The sequence below is a fragment of the Panthera tigris genome, chromosome A1 (assembly GCF_018350195.1).
Source record: "Panthera tigris isolate Pti1 chromosome A1, P.tigris_Pti1_mat1.1, whole genome shotgun sequence".
In the NCBI taxonomy this organism is placed as follows: Eukaryota; Metazoa; Chordata; class Mammalia; order Carnivora; family Felidae; genus Panthera; species Panthera tigris.
In genome coordinates this window covers 24,716,166-24,734,786 of record NC_056660.1, presented here as the reverse complement: position 1 = coordinate 24,734,786, position 18,621 = coordinate 24,716,166, and the positions used below count along the sequence as shown (strand labels likewise).

Sequence of the window (18,621 nt, the reverse complement as noted above, 5' to 3'; positions counted from 1 at the left end):
CCTCTTCATGAGTTACAGAAATATACACAGAATAAAACAGATGGTAATTTAAAAAAATTAAGTCATCTTACATATTACAGGCTAGACAGTTCAATGTAATCGAAGATGATAGCCCTGAAAAATTCGACGGTAGGATTTTAAAGTTCAGATGACATAGGTTTGTTCACTCTTGGTTTGTTTCAAGTATTACTGACCTGTATTTGAAGTCTCTCCTCAACTCCTACTGCATTATTTACTTGAGCAGTAAAATGTGAAATATGAAATATGCAATGTTGATGACAAATGTCTCAGAACATTAGGAATAAGATCAATGAAGAGCAAAGTAAATCTAGAACAAGGAAAGGTACATTTATTAAAAATAAAAACAGTAGACATTTTCTGATAACAAAACCATTTAGAATCCAAAGACATCCAATATACATTGTAACAACACACATGTATTAAAAAAAAAAGACCCATTAGTAAATTTTTTTTTTTTCGAACTTTAGAAAGGAAAAAAGTACTTTGGCTACCTCCTGCTGGAGGTCTGCCCCCAAACACAGCACGCAGGACCAGCATCCGCCTTCAAGAGCTCTGCACTGCAGTGTGCATTCATTCCGTGAACACAACGTTTCTGAATAAAATCTATTTCTGTCGGGATGATCCAGAACATAAGTCAGTGGCTCCATTTCATAAAAAATATTCATAGGCTGCATGAGCAGTGGCAACCGTTTTTCCAAAATCTTCAGTTTTAACAAAAAGTACAGAATAAACTAAATCTAGATGTTTTCACATTATTTCACATGAATATCAAGTACTGTGTAAAAATCTATGTAAAACCTTAAGTTAGCCAAAACTAGTGTCTTTAAACTTTAGATCAAAGTTGTTCTTCACCCTTTTACCATGGCTGATAAATCTTTTCTGCCTTTGTTATGAATAATGTTTGTCAAACCAAAGAACTCTGAAAAAGAATGTGTAATCTTGAAGGAAGAGAGTACCAAAAATGTCATTTGACTTCAGTCCTAAGACACACACAGTTCCTGCTGGACAGTGGACTGCGAGAGTTTACTATCTTCAGTCTTCTCGTGTCCTGGGGCATGACAAGCAGTCTTCTTCTTAAATAACCGAAGACTCAATCGCAGTAATTCATTGTCTACCACTGGAGCACTTGTGTAAGCCTGTTTCACGGTGCCCTATTTGAAGAAAACAAAAACAAATTTTAAAAGATGAGGGGCGCCTGGGTGGCTCAGTCGGTTAAGCGTCTGACTTCGGCTCAGGTCATGTTCTCACGGTCTGTGAGTTCGAGACCCGCGTCAGGCTCTGTGCTGACAGCTCAGGGCCTGGAGCCTGCTTCAGATTCTGTGTCTCCCTCTCTCTGACCCTCTCCTGTTCATGCTCTCTCGCTGTCTCAAAAACAAACATTAAAAAAATTAAAAAAAAAAATGTATGCTACGAGTTGACAAAGGCAGGTTAACCTCTAACAAAAATATTAAAGTGACAAGAAAAATTAATTTGGGATGGATATTTCAAGACAAACTTAAGAAATGTTTTCGGATTCAAGAAATCTTAGAAAAGAAAGCTTTGAGGGGCATCTCTTGCCTAAAGTTGGCATCTTCAACAATCCCTGACAGGTCACCAACGAGTTTTTATTTCCAATGACAAAACAAACAGCAATCACTGCACGTTTTTGAACATGTTGAAATAAAATCTCTTATATAGGGCTGAACACTAATTCAATCTTACTTTACACGACAGCCTTTCGAACCTCTGAGGAGAAGCACTTGCACTCCTTTCTGGTCTGTCCATGTTCTGTCTGTAGAACGTGGGCTCTAGGAGTGAACAAATTCTCTAGAAGACAGCTGATCACTGCAGTCCACTGAGAAAGTACTACTGCCCTTCTGTTAAAATGCTTATCTCTATTACTGCAATTTAAGGCTACATTAGCATTTTTGGAAGTTGTCATAAAATTTTGTAAAATGTTCTCCAAGTGTGTTCATAAATGAAAGAAGGTAAGATTTGACTATATTGGGCATTCTGCCATTTCTCTTCTTTCTAGGATCCTTAAAAGAACAGTGGTTCCTCGATTACATGTGCGTTGAAAAATATACATGTTGTGATACAGAAAACTGACTTTTTATGCGTAGTTCTGTGTTGACACTTGGGTACTGATTCACATAACCATGACCACAATCAGAATAGAGAAGTTTCATCATTCAGAAAACTCCCTTTGTGTTCACACCCTCTCCCCAACTCTAACCCCTGGCAATCAGTGATAGGGTCTCTGTGATTGCTTTGCCGTTTCCAGAACATCAAATAAACGGAATTGTACACTATATGATCTTTAGAGACTTGTTTCTTTCAGTATCGTGTTTTTGAGATTAATCCATATTGTTGATAGTACTTACTGACAGTTTGGCTATTTTTTCTTATAAATTAGTAACCAGTTATACAGATGCGTCCTAGTTTATCAGTTAGCTATGTAAAGAACACTGGGGTTGTTTCCAGTTTTTGGAGATTACGAATTGACCTGCTATAAGCTACTGTGGACAGGTTTTTATATGAATGTAAGTTTTCATTTTTCGAAGGTAAAAACCTGGCAATAGGGATTACTGGGTCATAGAGTGAATATTCATTTCCCCAAACAACCGCACTGTGTTCCCACGTGGTGTACCATTTTGCATTCTCACCGGGAACACATGGTAGTTCCAACTGCTCTACATCCTTGCCACGGGGTTCGTTGCTGTTGGTTTTTAGCTACCGTAACAGGTTCACAATGGTATCTCATTTAATTTTTAATCTGCATTTGTTAATGGCTCAAAATGTTAAACATCTTCTCATGGGCTTATTCACATATCCTCTTTGGTGAACTGTCCATTCAAGTGTTGCCCGTTCAAAAAAATTGGATTGCTTTTTTTTTTTTTTACTGTGAACTTTCAGAGTCCTTTACACATTCTAGATATAAGTCCTTTCCCCAAAAAGTGGTGTCCAGGTATTTTCTCTCAGTATCCTGGTCTTTTCAGTCTTCATCTCTTTCACAGAAGTTGTACATTTTGATGAAGAACAGGTATGTCAAAATAAAAAGTTCAATTAAAAAAACAACCCATTTTTAGATCCCCCCCCCGCCAGATTAGTCCTACTTGTGTGGGTTTATGGGTTTATTTCTGGACTCTGTACCATTGGTTTTGGTATGTGTCATCCCTGGTGCCAGAACCACATTATCCTGAGTACTGTGGCTTTACAGGCAGTCTTAAAACTGGGAACTTTGAGTCCTTCAACTGTATTCATCGTTTTAAACAACTATTCTGTGTATTCTAGTTGCTTTGACTTTCCATGTAAACTTGAGAATCTGTTATCTTAAAAAAAACACTGCTGCAATTTTCCTGGATTGTGTTAAATCTGCAGATCCATTTGGGGAAAATTACAATCTTAACTATATTGAGTCTCCCAATCCATGAACAAGATGTACGTCTCCATTATTCAGGTCATCTTTGATTTTTTATGTCAGGGTCTCATAGTTCTCAGCACACAGACCCTGCACCATGTTCTGTTAGATTTGTATCTAAGTACTTTTTGCTGGGGAGCCACTAAAAAGTATTTCCTACCTTTCAGTTCCCAGGTGCTTCTATACACTGTGAGTATATGGAAATCGAATTGCTTTGCGCATGCTCTGTATCCTGTGGCCTTGTTACACTCTTAAGTTCTGAGAGTGTTTCTGATAAATTCCTTGAAAACTTTCACGTAGGCAATCATCTTGTCTGTAAATACAGTTTTACCTCTTCTTTTCCAATCTGTATGCCTTCTACTTCCTTTTCTTATTGAACTGGCTAGAACTCCCAGTAAAATGTGGAATAGGGGTAGTGAGAATGGACAGCCTTGCCTCGTTCTGACCTCTCCGGGAAATATTTCAAACTTTTACCCTTAAGTACAATGTTAGCTACAGGTTTTTGGAGATGCGAGTCAAGACTCTTTCTTATTTCAGCTTACTAAGAATTTTTAATGCATAGGAATGCTGATTTTTCTCAAGTGTTTTTTTCTGCATCAATTGACAGGATTAGGTATTTTTTCTTCTTGGTCTGTCGATATGTGGATTACACTGAATAATTTTAGAATACTAAACTAGCATATTAAACCAGCCTTTCACTCTGAGGATAAATGGTATTTGGTCACGGTGCAGTACTCCTTTTATATATTGCTGGATTTGATTTACAAGTTTTGAGGATTTTTTATGTGTATGCTCATGAGTGATATAGATCGGTAGTTTTCTTGTGATGTCTTACTCTGGTTTTGATATCCGAGTAGTTGTTGTCCTCATAAAATGAGTTGGGAAGGATTCCTGTCTCTTCAATTTTCTGGAAGAAATTATGTAGAATTGGTGTTATTTCTAACTTAAACATTTGGTAGATTTTGCCAGTGAAACCATCTGAGAGTGGAGGCTTCTTTTCCAATAAAAACCAGACCAAAGCAAACCGACACAGACGATTCAAAGATGCTTGTGGATTTTAGAGCAATTGATCCATTTCTCCTAAACTGTCGAATTTATGTGCATAGAGCTGTTTACAGTATTATCCTTTTAATATCTCTGAGACTTGGATTAGTTTTTTTCATCTCTTCAGAATTTTTCTACTAATTTCTTGTGGTATTCCTTCCTTCCTTCTGCTTGCTACCAGTTCTATACATTCTTTTAATACTACAATACTCAGATGAGACTTCAGCTCATTTAAAGTGTTCTTCAGCTAAGTGTTCTCTTGGTATCCTTAAACTATCTTTTCTGATATGTATATTTTATATATTTTAAAAATCATTCTCTAAATAAAGACCATGCCAAAATACGAGTTCACTGGCTTTCCACTTTTTTTCATCATCTGATAAGAAGTGCCATTTTCCTTGATGAGTGGTCCTATTCTGTATTTTGCTTTTACAGTCCTATATATTTTAAAGAGGTTTCTTTTTTTCTTAACATCTTTCACGAGGCTCTCTTATATCTGAAATTAATTTTTCTTCAGTTGGGTCTCTTCAGGTTTTGTGTGAAAATTTTTAACGCTGAGCAATCAGAAAAGCTCACAATGCTTTCTTCAGGTGGATCATTTAAGACATTAATACTGTGCCACTATAACTTTTTATAACATGTCACATGCTAGTTAATGGTCTGTGCCCTGTACTGAAGGATTACAAGGTTCTGACAATGGCTCTCAAGGAGAATTCTGCAAGGGCGTTTTTGGTTGTCACCATTTCTGAGAGGCGCTATGGCATATTAGAGGAGGAACCGGGGAATGTTACAATATATTTTTTACGAAAAGGAGGCAGGATTCTGGTGAGACTGCAAAACACGCAGCCTTTTTCAACCCAAGTCCTCTCCTTGAGCAAACAGAAAAATTTTCAACTTCAACGCCTGAGGATGGAAGCAAGTCGTACCATTCCAGACACTTACAAGAGAAGCTGACCCATTACATACGTGCTTCAAGGCTCACTAGGACTCAATTCTCTTAGGGACATTTCCAGCTGAGAAAAGCTGCAAGGAGAAATGGGCACCTAGGCAACAGCATGAGGAGAAAACTAAGTAGTACATGAAGTACATGAAATGGGAGTGCAGAGGAGAAGGATTGTAGCAACTCTGTCAGGAGTGATTCTGAGCCAGGCCTTGAACTAGGGAAGACTTTAAAAGCTTCCTATTCCTTGTATCTGTTTCCATTTTAATCGCTGCAGTTGAGTTCATCCCTCTGTTTTTCATGAATTTAATTTCTTCTGCAAATGCGAATCTTTTTCTTTAGCAATGTTGTTTTAAATGTCCCCAGGTAAAAAGCTAATGAAAGTTTCTCTAACCTTTTAAACCAACTCTCTTAGGCTTTTTAAAGTTTAGACATTTTCAATTTCTCATGACCAGATCTCTTCCAAATCTAATTTCTATTTTATGTTTTATTTTATTCTTCTTAAGTAAATGCTTACATACACTCACCTGTATTTATTTCCTTTCTTCTGGCTTGGTACATTCTCATAGACACTATTTCTTCCTAGAAATATCCTCACCACTCTGTGTCTGGAAAACTTTTTTCTCTGATGTTCAGTTTAGATAATAAAACATACTAGAAATTTACTTAGAGAAACTTTTCACAAATGAAAACGTTTCACAGAAAGAGACTATTTAAAACTCTTTATGCATCAAATTTTGAATAACAAATTGCTATTCGACACAAACGTTCATCAATACTCTTGAAGTAAAATGAAAACCATTACAAAATAGAATTCTTCTTTCTCCACGTGTAAAAGACTAGGAAACCAAACTCCTAAAAGCAGATAATGAGACCTTAATCTCACCTTAAAGCAATCAAATGAAAAATATACCATCCATACTTTCCAAGGAAACAGTACCTTCTCATTTTTAACAAGCTGCTTCCGGATTGCTGAATCCCGTCTGAAGCATAACGCTTTACAACAGGGCCCAAGATTACTAAGAAGACTTGCTCGCTCTTCTTTTCGTAGTAATGCAGCCATGTTGAGAGCCCCCAGTTCATGTTCAAAAAGACTGTCTGCATCTTTCAATAAAAACAAACAGGCATTAAGTTTTCCTAAAATAGGAAAGTGTTGCTGGCTGCTTACATATTCCATTAAGTTTATCATAATGCTGGTGAAAATTATTTTATATTAAAGGCATATATACTTTATTAGGTCACAAAACACGTCTCAATGCATTTAAGAGAATTGAAATCCTATCCTGCATCTTTTCAGAACATGAAAGTATAAAACTAGAAATTAATTACAAGAATAAAAAGCAAGAAAAAAACCACAAACACATAAGGCTAAACAACATGCTACTAAAAACAACCAATGGGTTAACAAAGAAATGAAAGAGGAAAAAAAAAATACATGGAGACAAATGAAAATAAAAACACAACAGTCCAGCATCTTGGGGACACAGCAAAAGCAGTTCTCAGAGGGAAACTTATAGCAATACAGGGCTATGTTAAGAAACAAAAATCTCAATCCAACCTTGCACCTAAAGGAATTAGAAAAAGAACAATGCCCAAGGTGAGTAGAAGGAAAGAAATCATAAATATCACGGCAATGACAGAGACTAAAAAGATCAATAGAAAAGATGAATGAAACCAAAGGCTGGTTCTCCGTAAGAGAGAAACAAAACTGAGAGTCATCAAGAAAAAAAATGACAAATAAATATAACAGAAATGAGAAGTAACAAGAAACATTACAGAAATACAAAGGATAACAGAGTACTATGGGCAACCTAGAAGAAATAGGATCTGAACAGACCTATTGCTAGTAACAAAACTGAAGTGATAATCAAAAACTCCCAACCAAAAGTCTAGAACCAGGTGAATTCTATCAAACACTTGTTAATAAGTTAATACCATGTCACCTCAAACTATTCCCCCCAAAATCGGAAGGAAAGCTTCCAAACACATTCTATGAGGCTAGCATTACCCTGATATCAAAACCAGACTAAGACACCACAAAACAACAAAACCATAGGCTAATATTTCTGATGAACACAGATGTAAAAGTCCTCAACAAAATATTAGGAAACCACATTCAACAACACATTAAAAGGACCGTTCATCACAATTCAGGGGGATTAATTCCAGAGATCCAAGATGGTTCAATATGCAAATCAATCAATAGGATATACCACATTAACCAAACTAAGGATAAAAATCGTATTACCTCATGGGTGAGGAAAAAGCATTTGACAAAACTGAACAGCTGCTCACGATAAAAACTCAACAAAGTGGGTTTAGAGGGAACGTACCATAACATTAAAAAGGCCATATATGAGCAACCCACAGCTAACCTCATACTCAATGATGAAAAACTGAGAGCTTTCCCTCTAGGATCAGGAACAAGACAAGGATGCCCACTCTTGCCACTTTTATTCAGCACGGTACTGGAAGTTCTAGCCACAGACCGGAAAAAGAAATAAAAGGCATCCAAATTGGTAGAAAGTAGTAAAACTGTCACTGTTTGCAGATGGCATGATACAGTACACAGAAAATCCTAAAGACTCCACCAAAAAACTCCTAGAGGTAATAAATGAATTCTGTAAAGTTACAAGAAACAAAGTTAATTTCCCGAAATCGGTTGCATTTCTGTACTCTAATAATGAAGTAACAGAGAAATTAAGAAAACAACGCTGCTTAAAATTGTACCCAAAATAATAAAATACCTAGGAATAAACTTAACCACAGAGGTGAAAGACCTTTACTCTGAAAACTATAAAACACTGATGAAAGAAACTGAAGATACAAACAAATGCAAACACACACCACGCTCATGGATTGGAAGAATACTGTTAAAATGTCCACACTACCGAAAGCACACTACAGACACAATGCAACTGCTATCAAAATATCAATAATGTCCATAAAACTAGAATAAACAATCTTACAATTTGTATGAACCACACAAGACCCCAAATAGACAAAGCAATCTTGGCGGAAAAAGAACAGTGTTAGAGGGATCACCATCCCAGGTATCAAGCTAGAATGTGCAATCTAAAAAAACAAAGCAGAAACAGACAAATGAATACAGAGAACAAACTGATGGTTTCCAGATGGGAGAAGGGTGGCGGATGAGCTAAAAGGTATGCCAGTAATGGAATAAATAAACCACAGGAATAAAAGGTACAACGCAGGGAATGCAGTGAATGGTATTGTAACAGTGCATGGTGACAGATGGCAGCTATACTTAGGGTGAACAGAGCATAACCTCAGAGTTGGTGAATCACTGTGCTGTACAACTGACACCGAGGCTAACACCGTGTGCCAACCATACTGCAATGAAAACATTCAACAGGCAACATATTCTCTGTGAAAGATCTTGAACATGTGGTTATGTTGCTAATCTCAAACAAAAATAAATATTCAGATAGCCACTTGAAGGTGTAAGACAAGTAGCCTAGGGGGAAAGAATTTAGACACTGATTACTGTCTCTTACTGGGAAGAAAGGTTGGAAGTTAGAATTAGTGAAATCGAATTCAGTATATTGTTTACCATCAACTATCGCATAAAGTCCCGGAATAGATTTCAGGACTTTATTATAGCAGCATTCAACTGCAGTAATACGACTACCTTTTGTGATCTCTTAAAAAAAAAATCAGGTAAGTGATGATTAGGTATTAAGACAACCAGCGAATTTTATCGTAGATTTGGTCACTGTGAAAACAATGTATAAATAAAAATCACTTAGTCTTAAGTTACAACATGCAAAGGCAGGGAGGAAACACTTAAATCTCTCCTTAATTCTTCTATTTTTGTAAAGTTTGATGGAAAATAAAGAGGTTGGGTTAAATAAGAAGTCAAAATAACAGAACAGAGCCAGTCAGTAATCCAAAAATATAACACAGTAAAACTTCACAGCTAGCATTCTACAAGCTGGCCAGAAGTACCAGATACCGCTTCTTTGACAACATAATCAAACAGGTTATTGTTAGAGTCCACAAAGGAAAATGGTAAATATCACCTAGTAAAAACACAACAGACACATCTGACTGTTTCACTTTCATTTCCTGAACTGCAAAGCACAGTGAGATTAGAGAATTAACAAGAAACTAGTCTCATGTAATATATCTAGTCAACAGGTCATATACCTGTCAAAAGGTACAGAATGTAAGACAAGTGTAAATAAATATAAAGAAAAAACTCAAAACCAGTTTGCAAACTTCAGTGTCTATCGGAATCATCTGAGGAGCTTTCTAAAGTACAGTGCCAGGGTTCTACCACTGCATCTACAGAATCTCCACAGTTGGCTCAGGATACCTAAATGGGAAAAAGGCAGTCCCTCAGGTGATTCAGAGAGAACTATGCTTCAGGCAAGCAGTGACACAGTCACATACACATAGTATTAAAAAAACCTAAAACCCCCCAAAATATTAACTACCATTCCACTGTAGATACAAATACAGAAGAAATGTGCACTGAGCCCACCTTCTTCCTGGAACAATGGTCATGATGACAAATTTCTTTTTATTGGAATCCTTATCGTTCTCTTCTTTAACAAAAGAATACAAAACACACACTTGCGCACCTCCCTAGAAAGGATAACACGCCCAAACTTCCAGTCTCTTCGTGGTTTTGAAATGACTACCACAAAATTATTCAAGAGACTTTTTTTTTTTTAAAGTAATTTCTGTGCCCAACACGGGGCTCGAACTCACCACCCTGACATCAAGAGTTGCAGTCTCTACCGACTGAGCCAGACAGGTGCCACCTTACTTGTTTTTAATCTATCACACTCCACACAGAAAACTTAGGCAAAGGCAATTTAAGTTTCGGTATACTTATAAAGTTTACGGTGTTTTTAAAATTACAAATGGGATAGGGATATACTTTCTTCAGTATTGGGACACTGAAATAGACTGAATAGGACAGAAAAAATCAGTACCAATTATTTTACAGATACTTATTGAAACTGTGTGTCAGGTACTGTTCTAGATAATAGCATAATCAGTAAGAACAGGTCATTATACAATGGATACAGCAGTATACAAAGTCCCATTCCTTAGGAAACGTATATTCAGCATCCTGTATCAGTTCTCTTGTTCTCTAATTAGGAGAGGTCTGATTGGTAAGCAACAATTAACCCCCCTTTACGATGTATGTCATCAGGTTATGGCCAGACTATATTTCATAGGTAGCAAAGTCATAGGAGCAAACTGCTTTAGAGATGGGTGAGATCTTAGGGCTTTCATTCCATTATTTAATACCCACAGGAGTTACCTGCTTAAGGTCAAAGAGCCAACCAAACAAGGCAGAAAAGAGCAGGGGCAGGAACCTAGGAGTTTAGTCATTTGTCAAGTTAACACATATTCACAATCATAATAATTTATATGTTTCACGCATATGTTTCATTCTGTATTTATTGGGACATGTTAAAATCAAGACTTTTGCTGCTTACGCCAACAGTTGAAAGAAAAAACATGAAAGTAATAACACAATTTTTTTCAGGGAGCCTAGGTGGCTCAGTCAGTTAAAATGCCTGTCTCTTGGGGCGCCTGGGTGGCTCGGTCGGTTAAGCGTCCGACTTCGGCTCAGGTCACGATCTCGCGGTCCGTGAGTTCAAGCCCCGCGTCGGGCTCTGTGCTGACAGCTCAGAGCCTGGAGCCTGCTTCGGATTCTGTGTCTCCCTCTCTCTCTGCCCCTCCCCCGTTCATGCTCTGTGTCTCAAAAATAAATAAACGTTAAAAAAAAAAAAATGCCTAACTCTTGATTTCAGCTCAGGTCATGATCTCACAGCTCCTGAGTTGGAGCCCCATGTTGGGCTCCGCTGTGACAGTGCAGAGCCTGCTTGGGAATCTCTCTCCCCCTCTGTCTCTGCCCCTCTCCCGCTTGCTCGCGTGCTCTCGCTCTCAAACGTTAAATTTTTTTTTCCATTTTTGTATTAGTAAAAATCTTAATTTTTAAACCTTTACTCTCACAAACATGATATAAAATTAAATGTCGTTGCTTTCACATTTTATCTCTTCCTTCTTTTTACCACCCAGTCATTCCCCTTCCGTTGTAATGAAAAGCTGTTGCAATAAGGTCTAAAATCAATATGAAACTATTTTCAAACTAAATAGTAGTAGTCACTATTAAGTGTCACCACATGTCAGGAATCATTCTAAGTATTTTACTTAAACCTCATTTGCTGCTCCTAACAATCTTATGAAGTTGATGGGGTAACTATTCCCAGCTTACAAATGGTGACACTAACACACAGAGCAGCTGGTAAGTGTGTGCCTATTTAGGAATCCAGATCATCTGGCACAGACACCAAGCTTCTACCCCCTTTGTTAAAGGCTCAACCTAGACATTTGCATATGGGTAGAACTCCCCATTTCCCAGGGGAAAGGGTTGCCTTGACACCCAATTTGTTTAGATACGAACGAAGCCCACTTTTCCAGGCTCTGCTCTGGTTAGTTCTGGGAACACAACTAAGAACTTTACTGTGCTATTTCTGCAACTTTTTTGCTTTAATTTGCAGAGTCAAAATTCCTTTTTAAATTTCTGAAGAAGATTTAATACTGAATATCAAGTGATTCCTCAAAAAAAAAAAAAAAAAGTTCCTATACTGGGAGTGCTATGTGAAAACAAAGAACCCTTTTCAAAGGCATCTTAATTAAGTTGCAGCAGACATTACACAAAGTAGAATAGGATTACCTTTGGGTTTTTCTAAAAGTCTCTGACATGTTTCTTTGACTTTGGTGAAGAGTTCAGAACCTGCCAACTTTTTAGAAATCCCCACTCTTAGCATAACAGCTCCAGGTGTGAATTTTAAGAGGGCAGCCCCGGGCTCTCGTGGTTCTTTTGGATGCTTTGGCATAAGACCAGACCAATCCACATCTATCACATCTAATGGATCTGTAAAAAGTTAAGAATGGGATTTTGTTTTTACATCAAGAAATAGCATTCTTGTTATCTTTTGATAAACAGAAACTGCAAAATATAGAAAGCATTAAGTAACAAGTGTTTTAAATGAAAAATAACAGTCTTAAAATGAAAGCTTTACTATAAAGACTAATATTTAGAATCTAAGGACCTTTCCAGTAAAAAAAAAAAAAAAAACCTCACCAAAAGATAACAGGCAAGCAAACAACACCCAAGCGCATTCCTACAAATTTAATACTGTGAACAAATAATCCATCTACTGACAAGGGACAATTGAAAAAATTAACAGTAATGTTCTATTTAATAACATATAATAAAAAAGATATACATACCTTCTACATTAGTAGAAAATTGTGAAGTACAAAACAAATTAAGTCAAAATAAAATTTTAACGTTTTACATTCCCCAACAAAACAAAGACCTGCACTATGATATTAAAAAAAAAAAAAAAAAAAAAAAAAAGAAAAATTATAACGGGGCGCCTAGGTAGTACAGGTGGTTAAGCATTGGACTCTTGATTTCAGCTCAGGTCCTGATCCCACCATGGTGAGATCCAGCCCCGCGCTGGGCTCTGGGCTTGGAGCCTACTGATTCTCTTTCCCCCCCTCTGTCTGCCTCTTCCCCCACGCGTGTGGGCTCTCTCTCCCTCAAACAAATTGCAACAAGCAGACTAACTGGAACGTTGCTTCAGGCTGTGGTCACCAGAATAAGCTCTGGCGGAGTGTACGGTTCTATACTATACAAGGGAAGATAATTACTGAGTTGAGAAAATTGACAGAGGTATATAGATCTTGCATAAATGTAATTTCAACAATTATAAATTTTGAATGACTGTTTCAGAAGTTGGCTTGCGGCACCACGACCGTGAAGCTTTGTACCATACATCTACCATCCGGAACATTGCTGGGCAATCAGTATTCGGTTAGATTCCAAGTTATATAACATGAATTTCAACTTCTGGAACGGAAATCTTAGAATTTGACTATTTTAAAAGAGACCCTGTCCAATTCGTAGGCAATGTCGACTTAAAAGTGTGCTGACCACACAGACTGTGATTTTCATTGTATTGGCCTTTCAGTCTCAAATAAAACATAGAAAGAAAAATTCTGCCTTTCATTACTTAGCAATGCCTTAATACCAAAAATCAGGTCATTTTTACGTTCAACCACCTTTGTAAATGATTACCTGGCATCTTCTCCTCATCCTGTTGGTCTTCCCTCTTTTCAGCATCACCTGCTAGAATTTCATCTAGTTCATCATCACTGATTGGCTCATATCCTTCTCCAGCACCAGATCCTAATGAATGTGCATCATCTAACTTGGATTCGTCATCTCCTGTTTCGGGAAGATTTATCTCATGTCAAAGAGCACACGGGAGGGACATTTAAGTGAAACCAAAGAGGAAGAGGCTGTGCACACTAAAATATTTGAAAAGCGTTTTTTTCCTTAGAAAACTACATTTCTTAATATTCCAAAAGAAAAATTAAATTTTAAGTGCAAGAACACAGTAAAAACAGCAATACCGAAACAAGTTATAAGATTACAATTAAAATGTGACAAAAGGTACCGCTAACTTACTAATTTTGCTTCTGTATGTAATGTTTTTATAATAAAACTTTAAGTAAATCCAGACAAATTTACTAACTTCAAAAGGATGTAGTAATTTCTTTACTTAAATAAACTCATTAATTTAAAAGACTTGTAAACATTAATAATTACATTTATTTGAAAAATTGCCGCTGATTCTCCCTCTACCTCCCAATTCATCTCCCTATCCCAACTCAATTTTAAAAAGAATGCTGTAAGAAATTGAAAAATATTTTGTTGGTACCACTAGCATATATTTATCTTACCAATCTTTCTCAATTACTTAGGTTAGGCTTTGTCACCCAGTGAGTTAGCTGTGAACTGAAAAGTACCCTGAAACTAGAGAGTATGTTTAATATGTCTAATCAGTTATCCACACACTTTACTGAGTTTACAACACTAGGTTAGCAAAATGCAACAGTATGCTTTACAGGTATAAATGTGCAGCAAATAAAATATAATAAACTATGAGATGTTTCTGGTCATTGTATAATTTTCTATTATGTTCTAGAATAATCTCCCAATTCACTTCTAAGGTAATCAACTTTAATGACTTCATTTTACAAATATACATCTAAGCATAAAAGCATATAATAGGATTTGTATTTTTTCAAGTTTATCCCACTCATTTTCCTACTTTAGGTGAATAAAATTTTTCATCTCACAGTAGGTAATTCACCTATAAATTTCGATGCTATGTTATGTGTGATCACAACCAGTGAATGCTGTATTTTAGGGATGAGGGGCACTGACTCCAATCACAAGAGAGTTATTATGATTATTTCAATTATATTCAATTAGACTCCAAGGTTATACCTCCATTAGTACTATGGCTCAGGATTTGAGGCTATTTATACTCAAAATTGAGATGAAAACATAATGTGAGGAAACACTGAGATAGAAATGTTTTTGTCAAGTAGAAAAAATAGAACAGCTGCTGTATTGGAACATAATCTGATCAGATAACCAAGAGATAGTAAAGATGTTTATAGTTTCAAAAGAATGTGCACTTACTCTGGGCCCAATGTTATAATACAACAAATAAAAAGAATAGTGAAATAACTGCTGCTTATATACAAGTACCCTAGAAGTTTCTTGAGGGCTTGATATCAGAACAATGGTGTTAAGCACTGGTACCAGAACTGGACAATCCCACGGAGGCAGAATTTCCAGGACAATTTTCAGGGAAGCCATTACTCTTGTTAAGCTAGCCTATATAATTCACCAAAGAATAAGACGTGGGTATATATATGCACAGGCAGAACATATTTTCATTCATCAACCATTTACTGCATCCGTGCTATAGTCCTGATGATAAAGAAATGAAAAGCTACAGTCCCTAACAAAGGAGTAGAGTATAGTGGGGACAAAACCAAGGAAAAATGATTGTAATACAGCGTGGGGATGCTATAAAAGACATATAGACAAGGTGCTATGGCAACCTGAATAAGTACCGTTAGCAGAGAAGGCTTCACGGAGGAAATGATGCACAGACTGGGAAATGAAGTCTGAATAAGGGAAGATAAGAGGGCAAACATCTACCAAGCAAAGGGAAGAGGGAGCACAAAGAAGGCTGGAGGGCAGTGCACGGAGAGAATTCAGAGGCATGAGTGGTCTGTACTAGACTGGGGGTGAAGAAGAGAGTGGAGGCAGTGAACAATGATGTTCCCCACAGCTGAGGCTGGCTCTCAGTGGGCCAAAGGGGAAAGGCATTTTCAGGGAGTGTTGACTGTTTCGTGTATTTGTTCTCAACTGCCCTGGAAAACAGAATCACTAAGAGTTATCTGAATCTGTCTCTGAACCAAGAAATAACTTCCATTTTTATGATTTTTTTTTTAAATATCTAAGAAAAGAAGGTGATAACTATTTTTCACTGCATCTACCTTTTATTTCATTCAGGTGAATCTGAACCAAGTATACCATGATAGTACAAATCAGGGGACCACATTTTTGAAATATCACAGGGCTTTTCCTTATGCATATCAGAACACTTCACGAGAAAATATTTTATTTCCTATGAAATCTGAAAAGGAATGGAGCAGATAACAGACAACAAGGCACTCACCTTCCACACTCTCAGTTCTCTCCGCTTTGTTTAGATCTTCAAATCCCTGCACAGATCCTAGATCTTTATCCATTTTTTCTTTATCCAAAGCAAGACAGTCTCGGGAAGTGCCTTCTAGGTCTCTTTCATGTTCACTCTCCAGTTTTGCTTCACTGCGTTTTACAGACTCTATTTGAGAAGAACTCTCAAACGTTCTGTCTCTGTCTCTGTCCCTGTCCCTTTCCATAGAATCAGGAATTAGTCTCTCTCTTTCCCTGTCCAAATCTCTCCGTTTGTCTCGTTCTCTCTCTCGTTCCCGCAATCTATCTCGGTCCCTGTTCCGTGGCCAATCTTTATCAGCATCTCGGTCCCATTCTCTCTGTCTTGTGTCTCTCCTCTCTCTGTCCCGGTCTCTATCATGCTCATATCGATCACGTTCTTGAAGCCTATCTCTGCTATCAAACGACCCGGATCTTGAATGGACCTGTCGATCTGATTCAGGAGAACTTCTTCTTGAACTATGGCTCCTTGAATCCTGGCGATCTAAAATAAATATACAAAGAGTTTACACAAGGTAAGAAATAAAATGCTTCACTGCCGCCATACTTGTATCAAATCACTGTGTTATGCACCTGAAACTAACACTGTATGTCAACTCTACTTCAATTGAAGGAAAAGAGAAGGAAAGAAAAGAAAAAGGGAGAAGAAGGAAGGAAGGAAGGGAGAAGGGAAAGAAAGAAAGAAAAAAAATGCTTCATTTTAGGGTCCTTTAAAACTTACATTTGATGTTTCCATAGTCCCAATTATTCAAGAAACTCATTTTAAGGAAAAATTGCAAAGTGCTAATTAAAATACGTAAAAGCAAGGGAACACGTAATTTTCCGCTATAACCACAAAATATCTTCCGAGAAATACATACATAAAATGGGTAAGCATTAACGGAACTGATCACTTCATCATCTGACCTCTTCCTATCCCCTATCTTATTTTCTGTGGTCAAAAGAAAAAGGACTGGCTGCAGGAGGAAGAGCAGGAAGGTTAAAATTTCAAGCATCAGTAAGGAACCTGAATACGTGAGCCCTCTGCCAAGATATACTACTAACACCCTGATATCAAACTGATGGACGTCACTCAATGTACCTCTATTATAATAATGTTAGTGTTAATGTCGTAACAGGTAACATTCTGGTGGCATGGTTAAGCTCTGAAGTTTCTTAAAATTTAAGGCAGTATATAATGTAACCAATGTCTCATTTACGTCAAAGTTACAATTTGTATAAAAGAGAAAAGTGTATAAAATACACTAAGACAGGAAGCACTGGCTAGATTAGAATTCAATTTTATTACCTGAAGAAGTACTTCGACTGGGCTCTCCACGCTTTAACTGATCAATCCTAGATTTCCTCTCTCCTGTGATCTCCAGACTTTTTGTTTTCTCTCTATCTCTCGAGCCACTATGCAGTACTCTCTTTCGACCACTTTGGTCATCCCCACTTCGATGGGCGGAATCATTGGACGGGGAGCGGAGACGACCAGACGTATGGCTCCGATTGCTCCGATTGCTGCCGAGGCTGCTACTCCTCTTTTGATCCAGCGGCTTGCGATGCGGCGCATCTTCTATAGTGACGTGCGGCGCCTCCACCTTCTCGGCGCGGGTTCTATGGCACTTCCTGTGCGAGTCTTCACCGGTGCTGTTGGTGGGAGCGGCAGACGAGGAAATGCTGGTGGCGGACGCGCTGAAGGCGGCGGAGGCAGACGAGGAGAGAGCAGCAGAGGCGGTGGTAGAAGCGGCAGCGGCGGGAGGCGGAGGGGGAGGAAGAGAGGACGGGGAAGGAGTCCTTCCGGGAGTGGCAGCCGTGGCGGCGCGCTCCGGCTCCGCCACCTCCGCCCGGTCAGGCACGTCCTCGTCAGACCAGTCGCTGAACGCCGTGTCTTCCTTTTTCTGAGAATCCTCCAGACCGCCATCCTTACCATTGGACAGGTCAACCAATTCCTCTTTGGCTGTTAGAGGGGGCGTCCGCGGGCCTCTCTTCTTCTTACTCTGCAGGACGGCTTCTTCATCAGAAATATCAGAATCGCCTTTGGATTTCTTACGTTTCTTCTCTATACTTTTCTTCTTCTGGCCCTTTTTTGGTGAAAATACTTGACCGTCTTCAGATGCTGTCTCTGTGTTACCCCTCTCTAACCCGACATCCTCCTCCTTCTTTTTCTTAACAGGTTTCTTCTGAATTTTGGCTTTTTTCTTGTTCTCATCATGAGCTCGATCAGAGGCGTCTCGCTCGTCAGACGGGTGGTGTCCCATCATGTCTTGTGGGCGAGTTCTTGAGCTTTCCGGGATTTCTGTCTGTTCTCGCTGTTTATCTACAGAAGAAACTTTCTCTTTAAGCTCCTGCTCTTCATAGCGCCTTGAACTCTCTTTTCTTTCCAGTTTACGATCTTCCTCTTTCCATCTACCCTGCCTGTCTTCTGGAAGGTGTGATGGACTGAGAGAACGAGACTCTTGAGGTCGTACAACCTGGCTCAAGAGTCTATGTTTTTCATCTATACAAAAAGATGAAAGCAATCACACTTTCACCAGGTAAACAAGGTTGCATTTACACAGAAATAGTAATAGCCCAGCCTCTCACTTTTCATTT

The 18,621-nt window shown here is 38.1% G+C and overlaps 1 protein-coding gene across 5 annotated transcripts in view; it reads right to left on the bottom strand.

The window, feature by feature from the left end:
* Positions 1-323: 323 nt before the first annotated feature.
* ZC3H13 (zinc finger CCCH-type containing 13) overlaps positions 324-18,621 on the bottom strand; it is a 96,062-nt gene continuing 77,764 nt past the window's right edge. For all 5 annotated transcript variants that reach the window (XM_042972824.1, XM_042972711.1, XM_042972905.1 and 2 more), the window contains 6 exons: positions 17,333-18,526; positions 16,007-16,528; positions 13,540-13,689; positions 12,127-12,327; positions 6,346-6,509; positions 324-1,172 (listed from right to left, as the gene is read on the bottom strand). In XM_042972824.1, coding sequence (XP_042828758.1) covers positions 1,002-1,172; positions 6,346-6,509; positions 12,127-12,327; positions 13,540-13,689; positions 16,007-16,528; positions 17,333-18,526 — 2,402 coding nt within the window. In that variant the 3' untranslated portion in view covers positions 324-1,001. The remainder of the gene's footprint in view (positions 1,173-6,345; positions 6,510-12,126; positions 12,328-13,539; positions 13,690-16,006; positions 16,529-17,332; positions 18,527-18,621) is intronic.